Source organism: Capsella rubella, unplaced genomic scaffold, assembly GCF_000375325.1.
Source record: "Capsella rubella cultivar Monte Gargano unplaced genomic scaffold, Caprub1_0 scaffold_6, whole genome shotgun sequence".
NCBI classification, from domain to species: Eukaryota; Viridiplantae; Streptophyta; class Magnoliopsida; order Brassicales; family Brassicaceae; genus Capsella; species Capsella rubella.
In genome coordinates, this window is record NW_006238918.1 from 12,987,022 (window position 1) to 12,997,470 (window position 10,449).

Genomic DNA, 10,449 nt, shown 5'->3' on the forward strand with positions numbered 1-10,449 from the left:
GTTTATTTTGTATTCTGTCAATTTTTTTCTTAAATGATAAAATTTGATATATATAATTTTTCAAGTACCATTTTACTAATATAAAATAACATAATATGATGTAATTTATAATTTGAGAGACACAAAATATATAATATAGCTAATCTCCTTTCTTTCAAGTACCATTATAAAATTTGATATATAATTTATATTAGTAACATCAATTTACCACTGGGTTTTAAGGCTTATAATGCATATAAAAAAAATTGAAATATTATTTTTGTTGTAACTTTTTAAATATATATATATATATATATATATATTTATCAGATATGACAAACTATTAGTATTGTAACATTTTATATATTATAAGGAGAAAGTGAAGTTTTTTTATAAAATTATTATTTATTTCAAACAGCTAGCTCCAGCTAAAACTCATTTAATTCCTCTAATTAGCAAAGTAAGCAAATTAAAAAAAAAAGTATATATATATATATATATATATATATATATATATATATATATAGTCAACAAAAAACAAAAAAAAATACAAGTGTTTAAAAAGCTAAAAAACAAGTAAAAATAAAAACAAACCGAACATGTGTCTTGTGTTTTCAGTATATAGTCCCATACTCGTGTGTATCGTAATTAGTGATTTTTATTTTTATTTTTTAAAACATATAATTCAATGAGTATGACTCAGTTTCAACAAACCTAACGGTTTCAAGTCTCAATACATGTTACACTTGTTTTTTTTTTTTTTTTTTCCCTTAAAGGCTTAAACTATGCAAATTGAGAAAGAAATATATATTTTATATTTCCTTCTACTTTTGAAAAAAGTAATATATTTTTGTACATATCCTAATATGTAAATTAATTAGCTAGATATTATTATCTTTTTTTTTTTTGTTGTTGTGACATGTTCTCTTTAGAGAAATAAATAGGTAACACAATCTACAATATAACATCACCTGAAACTTTCCCCACCTCTCTCTTTCTCATCCTATCTATCACCACCATATCCAGAATCTTGTGTTTTTCTTGTCAAAAGATGTCTTACACTGACCCAAACCAAAACCCAATTCCAGTAGCTTACATTTCTTCAAACTCTTCCTCATCAAATGATGCTGACAAGATGAAGCTTTACCAAGCTTTTATCTTCTCTGTTCCCATTTGTTTCACATTCATCGTCCTCTTCGTGCTTTACGTCATTTACCTTCGTCGAAACAGCGCCACAAATGTTGATTGGTCTTCTCTTGGTATGCGTGGTGGTGGTACCCTTGCTCCTACCAACAACAATCTCTCTAGGGTATGACTCCAAAATCTGTGGTTCTTGAGTCTTCTTGATACATTTTTGATGGGTTTTCTTGGTTCTGTCTTGATTTGTTGACTCAAATATATATATGAACAGGCTGAATTAGGTCTGAGCAAAAATTTTAGAGAGATGCTTCCCATTGTCATCTTCAAGGAGAGCTTCTCTGTCAAAGATTCACTGTGAGTTCTTATTTTTCCCTAAGATATTATCTTATTTTCTTGATTCATGATCTTGAGACAGATCTTTATAAAAAGTTTTAACTTTTTAGGTGATAGAAAAGTTCAAAGCTATGTTGGTTGCGTGATATGAATTAAAACCAAAGTGAGAGATAGAAACAAGAAAGAGAAATGAAAATTTTGCTTTTGAGTAATAAATTTTGGTGTTTCCTATGTTTTAATTGTGGATAATGAATCTTGTGAATAAGATTGCATTGTTAGGTGAGGAAAATGTCATCATTTTACTTGGATTGGATTTAAAAGAAATCGCGGTCTCATTTTTCTGAGTGTAGGCATATGTAACCCCCAAAGAACTCAGTTGGTGCAATTTTGTGGTTTCTTAGCTCATTGAGTGTGATTTAGAATAGTCTCATATGAGTTTTGTGGTTTGTGTTAAAGAATCTTTTATTCTCTTAGATAATTATTGGCCTCATGAAATGGGTATTAGCTCCAAAAGAAACCTGACAAAACTGCTTTCTGTGTTTGTTTGTTTCTTTCTTTGTTTGAAGAGCCAAAACATAAGTTATAAGTATGATTAAGAATCACCTGGTTTTGATTTGACTTTGACTTGAAAAAAAAAAAACAGATGTTCAGTATGTCTTGGGGACTACCAAGCAGAAGAGAAGCTCCAACAAATGCCAACATGTGGGCACACTTTTCACATGGAGTGTATTGATCTATGGCTCACATCACACACAACTTGCCCTCTTTGTCGTCTCTCTCTTATCCCCAAACCATCCATAGAGCTGTCCCATCAAGAACAAGCTGAGGTTGTCTCTTCCATAGAAAACACTAATGGAGGAGGAGGAGAAGCTTCTGCTCAAGCAGAGTCCCAATCAACAACAACCGAAGTAGTCGTAGTAGCAAGTCACATCGATGATGGCCAAGATGGTAACCGAGATGGTCAAGAAGTGGTGGTCTCTAAGGAAACTGAAGAGAATGAACGGAACAGCATAGGGTCGACATCAGATGGTTGTTGTACTTGTAGACTTGGTTAAAAAGCAAAAATAGCTTTTTGGATCTTGTCTTTTTGATGATGTTTTGGTAGAATTTTTAAGAGTTTTTGTGCTTCTCTCTTGCGTATTGTGACTTTGTAACAATGCTAGGGAGTTAAATGAATGCATTTATCTATAAGAAGAAAATCTATAAGTTTGGGTTAATTTGCATTGTTGTCACAACTTTCTTGGAAAAAAATCTTCTTCACATGAAAGAAAACTTGTGGGGACTATCCAATATTTCTCGATCTTCCTAATCTTACCCGGTCTAAGTATAATGGACATAGTGCACATATTACAAGGCCCATTTTCATTTTATTAAAGAAATCTTAATCAAAAGTTATTTGCCCACCAAAAATCGATTTGTAATACAAATAGGAGCCCAAAATTAATTGGAAAAATGCCATTTAAATCACGAATTTTTAAATTTTGGCCAATTAAATGTATACTCAGAAATCTACTACACTTCATATAAGAATCTACAAAACCAAATTGAATATATATATATATATATATATATATATATACTTAACTATAATAGTTTTAGCTTAAATAATTTGATACTTAGTTGATAATCACTGTTTCCGTAAAATTCATTACCGTTTTTAGATATTTTTCATCAAGTTTAACATCGGATTAAATTTTTATTCGAGAATAAACGTAATATTTTTTTTGATTAATTTGAAAATTAGTAGATAATTTTTACCGTCGGAATTTTCGTTACCGTTTCTGTAAAATTTATCTATAATTCATTACCTTTTACGATGTTTTGTCATCAAATTAAACATCATATTAAACTTTTTTTATTCTAGAGATAATGAGATAGTTTTATTAAAGAATTTGGAAAATATAGTTATTTGAGAGTATAGTCTCAATTGCTAGCTAGATCTTTAAATTTTGGAATAAAATAATATTATTATATCAATTTTCCAAATTTATTATTTGCGTGTATGTATATAACTATATATTAAAAATAATATTAATTTTGTTTATAATGTCATGGACCACGTCCTCTTGTTTGGTCGTTGAGTTTCTGACTTATTCTTCACAAAAGATAGGACTCAATCTCAAAGCTCTCACACACATGACCCAAGAACCCTAGAGAAGAGGAATGAGAGAATTCATCCTTGATTTTGAATACATCGCCGAAGGATTTTGTTGGTACTTTCTTCTTCTCTTTGACTTACTCTTCGACCTCTTCATCTCTGTTTCTCTCTTCTTCTTTGCTCTAATCACAGACTTCTCTTCTTTCCTCTTCTGTCTCAACTTGATTGCTTAAAGAAAGACAAAACCTTTTGTCTTCTCTCAAAATGGGTTTAATCAAGAACACAGTTCACTACTGTTGTGTCTCAAGAGACAATCAGATTCTCTACTCTTATAACGGTGGAGACCATAGTAACGAGACTCTTGCTGCTTTGTGTTTAGAAAAGTCTCCGCCTTTTCACAATTGGTACTTCGAAACTATAGGGAAGAGGAGGTTTGGGTTCTTAATAGGAGATGGGTTTGTGTATTTCGCCATTGTTGATGAGGTTTTGAGGAGATCTAGTGTTCTTAGGTTTCTTGAACATTTGAGAGATGAGTTCAAGAAAGCTGCTAGGAAGAATTGTAAAGGGAGCTTTACTGCTATGATTGGTTCTATTAATGTTGATGATCAGCTTGTTCCTGTTGTTTCTAAGCTCATTGCTTCACTTGAGCGTGTTGCTGAGAGTAGTAAAGATGAATTGAAGAGTAGTAATCTTGGTGAACAGAGCGAAGGTTCGAATTCCACTAAAGCTCCTCTTTTGGGGAAGTCAAGTAAACAAGATAAGAAGAAAGGGAAAGATCATGTGATTTCACTTAGAGGTATTGAGCTTGAAGAACATAGGAACTCTAGTGATAGAGGAAACAGAACTGATGCTTCAGGAGCAGGAACTTCGTTGCAGAAGGAGTGTGTATCGAGCAGAGGACGTTCTGTTTCTCAAAGCTTTGAATGGAAATGGCGTCGTTTAGTTCAGATTGTTCTTGCTATCGATGCAGCTATTTGCTTGACACTCTTTGGTATTTGGTTGGCTATATGTGGTGGCATTGAGTGTACACGTTCTTGATCTATATAGTTATGTTTCTTGATTTGTGCAGACGAGAACTCGGATATACATGAATCGATTCTTTACATTGTATGTGAAAGCTCTTAAGTTATAAATTGGGTTATGTGTGTAGCTTTAGTCACTGCTTTGTTCTATATATATGCAGTTGGATCTTTTCTCTCTTCAGTGTTCTTTGTGGTCATGTCCATCTCTATATATGATTAAACTGTTTTGAGCTCTCAGCTTTGAACTCAATCCTCTTTCAAGTATGATGATTGGTCCAAGTTAAATCCCTATGTGTGACTTAACTCTAAATTATAGGCAACCATGGTGTTGCATCTTACTTGAACTTGAGTGGTTCAACCATGTGGAACTTGAGTGGTTCAACTTGTCTTGCTTAGCCCTGGGCATTTGGGTATTCGGATCGGGTTTGGGTAAAAACCGTTCGGGTTTGGATTTCTCGGATAGAGGAGTTTAGGATCCAATATGGTAAATATAAAAATTTGGTTCAGTTACGGTTCGGATCTATTCGGGTTCGGGTATAAATTTTCATAAACGCTATAAACCCCAAAAAAATCGGGTACACAAATACTCGAACATTTGCTCGAATATCCTAAAAATTTCAGGTAAATGTCAGGTTTTGGATAAATACTCAAATTTTTGGGTAAATACCCGGATATTTGGGTTAAAATTTCGGAGTTTTGGATATAAATCTAGGTATTTTGGATTTTAAATTATTTACATACATTTATATCTCAAGTATCTTTGGGTTCGGGTTCGGGTTCGGATTAAGGAATCTAGGACCCAACAAATAAATCTAAAATTTCAGATTCGGATTTTGGATTTTGGTTCCGGTTTTTTTTCTCCAGACCTAGTCTTGCTTGCTCAAGCAATTCTCAAACCCTGCAGAAGCGATTCAACATCTCTCTGTAAACATGACCCAAATATTACACATATTGGACCATTCCCAAGCCCAAATTTCAGGCCCATTACAAATCTAAACCAGATTGAGAAAACAAACCTCTCTTCTCCCACAGCTTCTCTCTCCTCCATCGTCTCCTCCATCTTCACCACTGAACCAAAACAACAACAAAAAAGCTTCCTTTATGTGCCCTTTTGGGCAAACAAAACAAATGTTCACAAGCCGTAACGTCACGGCTAGGGTTTTCGAACGTCAGATTCGAACTCCTCCACCAAGCGCTTCCGTCAGTCCCAAACCCTTTCAATCTCAATCTCAATCTCAATCTCAATCTCTTCTTATCTCACTTTCTTCTTCAATGGCAGGTGAATCGCGCAAGACGCTTCTACGAAAACCTAGTCCCAAGTTACACACTTTACGATGTCGAATCACCCGATCATTGTTTCCGCAAATTCACAGAAGACGGTCTCTTCCTCATTAGCTTCAGCCGTAACCATCAAGAGCTCATAGTCTATCGTCCTTCTTGGCTCACTTACTCAACAAAAGACGATTCCTTTGTACCTTTACCTCGCCGTGCTTCGAGATTCGATAGCTTCTTCACTCAGCTTTACTCTGTTAACCTCGCTTCAGCTAATGAACTCATCTGTAAAGACTTCTTCCTTTATCACTCTACTCGTCGTTTCGGTCTTTTCGCTACTTCTACTGCTCAGATCCATGATTCAGCTCCTTCCCCTGAAGCTGTCCCTGGTGTTCCTTCGATTGATAAGATCACTTTCATACTTCTTCGATTAGATGATGGTGTGGTTCTTGATGAGAGGGCTTTTCATCATGATTTCGTCAATTTGGCTCATAACATGGGTGTGTTTCTCTATGATGATCTTTTAGCGATTCTTTCGTTGCGTTATCAGAGGATTCATCTTCTTCAGATTAGGGATTCTGGTCATCTTGTTGATGCTCGTGCTATTGGTTACTTTTGTCGTGAGGATGATGAGCTTTTTCTTAATTCTAGCTCTCAGGTAAAGTGAGGATCTCACTTTGTTGTGGTGTCTTGATGTAGTATACAAAGTTTTGAGGTTTGTAAAGTTTTGATTTTTTAGGCAATGATGAGTCAAGATAAGAGCAAACAACAGCAAAGTTTGTCTGGGAATAAGGAAGACGATTCTGCGGAGAATGGGTTGCATCATCATAGTCAACCTAGTGGTTCGAATTCGTTTCTGAGTGGTATCAAGCAACGGTTACTTTCTTTCATCTTCAGAGAGATTTGGAATGAAGAATCAGATAACACTCTGGTTTGTTTTTCTTGAACTTCTCTATGCCTTAGTGGAGTTTTACAATATTATACTTTATTAGTGCATTATGTTTGTGTGAGAGAATTTGTTACTGCTTCCTCTCTTAGATGTTGAGAAGGAAACTACTGTAGTTGCTAGGCTATATAAAAGGATAACAGAAGTTTAAGGTTTAGGATGCATCGTAAAAGTTGAATATCTTATAAGTTCTTTGTGATTTCCAGTTTTCTTTGTAGTTTGCAATGTATGCTGTAATGAGTCAACTACATCTTGAATTGAACTGATTGAAAGACACCGTTTCTTAATTTGTCAGAGGGTTCAAAGTCTTAAGAAGAAGTTCTATTTCCATTACCAGGATTATGTCGACTTGATTATTTGGAAGGTAATCAATCATGTGTTTCCTGCTGCTGGAATCTGTCTCAAGTGTTTTGCATTTGTTGTAGAAATAAACTAACCTTTTCGGTATTCTTGATCCTTAGGTTCAGTTTTTGGATCGACAACACTTGCTAATTAAATTTGGCAGTGTAGATGGTGGGGTAAGCAGCTAAATTCTAGATTACATCGAACTGATATTGTCATTTTCAGAATCTAAAATTTGTTTAATCAGATTTTATGATGTTGATGGATAACTCAGGTAACAAGAAGTGCTGATCATCATCCAGCTTTCTTCGCGGTGTATAACATGGAAACAACTGACATTGTAGCTTTCTTTCAGGTAAATGGATCTTATTTTGGCAAGTTAATTTGTGTAAAATTGCATCTACATATAAGTTGACTTAGTACATTGATTTATGCAGAACTCAGCAGAAGATCTTTACCAATTATTTGAGCAATTCAGTGATCACTTTACGGTATCAAGTAGTACACCATTCATGAACTTTGTAACATCGCATTCTAACAGTGTCCATGCTCTTGAGCAACTTAAGTACATGAAGAATAAAGCAAACAGTTTCTCTCAGGTTAGTGCACCTTTCGTAAGTAAATTTTTCGATATTGTTTATTTTGACGAATCTAATAATTTTTTTCTACACAGTTTGTGAAGAAGATGTTACTCTCTTTGCCTTTCAGTTGCCAGTCACAGAGTCCTTCCCCATATTTCGACCAATCTCTCTTCCGGTTCGATGAAAAGGTAAGCCGTTATAAAAAAACCTTGTTCTCTCTTCCACTTCAGGATTGAGTTCATCCGGCTAACTTAAATTTCGGATATGGTTACAGTTAATTTCCGCAGCAGATAGGCATCGGCAATCCTCAGACAATCCAATTAAGTTTATATCTCGAAGACAACCGCAAACGCTAAAATTCAAGATAAAACCAGGTTGGTTGTTTAGATATCAAAATGACGAAAAAACAAAACCGAAAAGAACGCGATTTAGTATAACATTAAGATTGATTTGTCTATTTAAATGGTGAACACACACAGGACCAGAGTGTGGAAGTGCAGATGGTAGAAGCAAGAAGATATGTTCATTTCTCTTCCATCCTCATTTACCACTTGCCATCTCCATCCAGCAAACTCTTTTCATGCCTCCTTCTGTCGTCAATATCCATTTCCGGCGATGACGACTCTTGTGGTTTCCACTAGTGTCTATTCTAGTCTAGTCTCCTACATGTTGTAATCTATTGTTTGTTTGTATAAAAAAAAATAAAAAAATATCTCAGAACAACACATAATTTTGTGAACAGATATATGCACTCTCGGTAGATCCTCATTGAGCAACGAATACAAGATTTTGAAGATCAAACCTGGTCTTACTAAGCCAGTCTTGTTTACGTATGAGATCTATGACTTTACCACTAACCCTATACACATTTTATTAGGTTTATCATTTCGAGTTAGAGAGGACCACGGATATAAAAATTGCATAATATGCTATCCAACATAATCTCTCATAATTAAATTACCCATCACACATTAATATTAATAATTAGGAAAAAAAATTAATTAGGTGTGATGAAAAATTTCAGGTCTCGTATATAATAATAACTTCCGTCTCCTCCCTTGGCTTGAAACCCTAGCTTCTTTGGAAGCAAGTTATCATAAAACAGTTAGTTCTTAAACATGATGAAGAAAAGCAGAAACATACTACACCTTCCCGAGGATTTGGTAGTAGAGATACTCTCTAGGGTTCCAGCGGTGTCGTTGGCACGATTACGATCTACATCCAAAGCATGGAACGTTCTTATCAAAGATGGGAGACTTGCTACTGAACACTATGGTAATGCACCAAAGCACTCTCTGATTATCATGTTGATTGCTTTTAGGGTTTATTTGGTGAGCGTCGATCTTCATCAAGTTTACAACAACAAGGTAAAAGTAGCAAGTCAATTTAGCCTAAAAGATCCTCTTTATGATTCTTTTAAAGAAGTTGATATATGCAACATCTTTCATTGCGACGGCTTATTGCTATGCACTACCGTAGACAATAGACTAGTAGTTTGGAATCCGTGTTCGGGTGAAGTTAAGTGGATCCAACCAAGACGTTCTAACGAGAGATTTACTATCTTTGCTCTCAGTAAATCCTCAAGCAACAAGTACAAAATCTTGAGGATAAATCAAACTCTTGAATATGGTGTTACTAGCTGGAAAATATTACTTGACTGGGAAATCTATGATTTTACCATTAATTCGTGGAGAGTTGTTGGCAAGTTAACTAACAGCTGGTTCATACCAAATATGAATGAACGTGGCACGTCTGTGAATGGAAATGCATATTGGCTTGCTAATTCCAAAGATTTGACAAATATGGATTTTTTACTTGGCTTTGATTTTTCTTCCGAGAGATTTACAAGCGTCTCGCTTCCGTGGGATGATCATCTTCCTTATTATCATCTTATTGCTTTATCAGTGACTAGAGAAGATCAGAAACTTTGTATAATAGCTAGTCAGGTCATGCAGTCATCTAGTAGAGATGTATGGATTGCAACCAAGATTGAGAGTAGTACTGGAGCCGCGTCATGGGCCAAGTTTCTATCACTCCGGTTAGTTAACAAGCCTTTTTACTTTGCTAGTGGGATGAATTTCTTGGTCGAGGAGGAGGACAAAGTTTTAGTGTGTCGCGGTAAAATGGATGGGGTCTCCACCTGTTTCTTACACGTTGTGGGAGAGGATAATAAGTGTATACAAGTGGATCATCATGATCCAGAATCTACATGCTCACTTGTCGTCAGTTATGTTCCAACTTTGGTGCAAATCCAACAAGGTTCATAGTTACGTTCTTGGAGTGAGGCAAAGGGAAATACAATTGAGCTAGTGGCTAGTATTCTATGTATTTAAGACTAATTAAGTTATATCTATTTAAGACTAAGTTATGCGTTATCTATCAAGTATTGTTCAAATTTCTCCGATTCCTAAAACAAGTGATAAGCCTCGCTTTAGTTGTTTTATTGGTTAAAACTTAATAAGTCTTCATGTTTTATATATTTTCTGAGATAAGTCTGTTAATTACGCTTAACAAAGTGATTTTGAGTCCTTTACCAGCTTCTTTTCTTGGATATGTATGTGGGTGGAGACTAAAAGCAAGAATATAAGAGTAGGAGTCTTGTCTATCTCAGGCTAAGCTTCTGTTGGACTTGGGTCTCCCAGATGAAGGCCCAGTTTAGCAGCCCGTTCCGGAATAAAGATCTTTCACTATGGCATGGGCCTCGTGAGGTCGTTCCGGCCCAACACCAGGAACGGA

The 10,449-nt window shown here is 35.1% G+C and overlaps 4 protein-coding genes across 5 annotated transcripts; all 4 read left to right on the forward strand.

Annotated features, from left to right (window-relative positions):
* Positions 1–936: 936 nt before the first annotated feature.
* Positions 937–2,669, forward strand: LOC17882886 (RING-H2 finger protein ATL7). The gene is made up of 3 exons (XM_006288464.2): positions 937–1,288; positions 1,391–1,473; positions 2,096–2,669. The coding sequence occupies exons 1-3, from the start codon at positions 1,031–1,033 to the stop codon at positions 2,505–2,507; spliced, it is 753 nt and encodes a 250-aa protein (XP_006288526.1). The 5' UTR covers positions 937–1,030; the 3' UTR covers positions 2,508–2,669.
* Positions 2,670–3,541: 872 nt separating this feature from the next.
* On the forward strand, positions 3,542–4,749 carry LOC17884530 (phytolongin Phyl1.1). Of its 2 annotated transcripts, none has more exons than XM_006288438.2 (2): positions 3,542–3,665; positions 3,786–4,749. In XM_006288438.2, exon 2 carries the CDS (start codon positions 3,815–3,817, stop codon positions 4,586–4,588), a length of 774 nt encoding a protein of 257 aa, XP_006288500.1. In that variant the 5' UTR covers positions 3,542–3,665; positions 3,786–3,814; the 3' UTR covers positions 4,589–4,749. The 2 variants fall into 2 exon arrangements, with proteins under 2 accessions (XP_006288500.1, XP_023636584.1); XM_023780816.1 differs by having other exon boundaries at positions 3,790–4,749.
* Positions 4,750–5,622: 873 nt separating this feature from the next.
* On the forward strand, positions 5,623–8,514 carry LOC17881530 (light-mediated development protein DET1). Its single transcript, XM_006289744.2, has 10 exons — positions 5,623–5,772; positions 5,852–6,502; positions 6,584–6,775; positions 7,086–7,154; positions 7,252–7,308; positions 7,407–7,487; positions 7,570–7,731; positions 7,806–7,901; positions 7,988–8,087; positions 8,193–8,514. The coding sequence occupies exons 1-10, from the start codon at positions 5,674–5,676 to the stop codon at positions 8,330–8,332; spliced, it is 1,647 nt and encodes a 548-aa protein (XP_006289806.2). The 5' UTR covers positions 5,623–5,673; the 3' UTR covers positions 8,333–8,514.
* Positions 8,515–8,831: 317 nt separating this feature from the next.
* On the forward strand, positions 8,832–10,021 carry LOC17883258 (putative F-box protein At4g10190). The gene has a single exon (XM_006286641.2). It carries the CDS (start codon positions 8,832–8,834, stop codon positions 9,978–9,980), a length of 1,149 nt encoding a protein of 382 aa, XP_006286703.2. The 3' UTR covers positions 9,981–10,021.
* Positions 10,022–10,449: the final 428 nt, after the last annotated feature.

What these genes read in the sequence shown, in the direction of transcription:
- LOC17884530 (XM_006288438.2), top strand. Translation starts at nt 3,815, where the DNA reads ATGGGTTTAATCAAGAACACAGTTCACTACTGTTGTGTCTCAAGAGAC.
- LOC17881530 (XM_006289744.2), top strand. Translation starts at nt 5,674, where the DNA reads ATGTGCCCTTTTGGGCAAACAAAACAAATGTTCACAAGCCGTAACGTC. An exon ending in TCTTCCGGTTCGATGAAAAG is followed by an intron (nt 7,902 to 7,987) that starts GTAAGCCGTTAT and finishes ATATGGTTACAG; the next exon opens with TTAATTTCCGCAGCAGATAG. An exon ending in AAAATTCAAGATAAAACCAG is followed by an intron (nt 8,088 to 8,192) that starts GTTGGTTGTTTA and finishes GAACACACACAG; the next exon opens with GACCAGAGTGTGGAAGTGCA.
- LOC17883258 (XM_006286641.2), top strand. Translation starts at nt 8,832, where the DNA reads ATGATGAAGAAAAGCAGAAACATACTACACCTTCCCGAGGATTTGGTA.
- LOC17882886 (XM_006288464.2), top strand. Translation starts at nt 1,031, where the DNA reads ATGTCTTACACTGACCCAAACCAAAACCCAATTCCAGTAGCTTACATT. An exon ending in CCAACAACAATCTCTCTAGG is followed by an intron (nt 1,289 to 1,390) that starts GTATGACTCCAA and finishes ATATATGAACAG; the next exon opens with GCTGAATTAGGTCTGAGCAA. An exon ending in TTCTCTGTCAAAGATTCACT is followed by an intron (nt 1,474 to 2,095) that starts GTGAGTTCTTAT and finishes AAAAAAAAACAG; the next exon opens with ATGTTCAGTATGTCTTGGGG.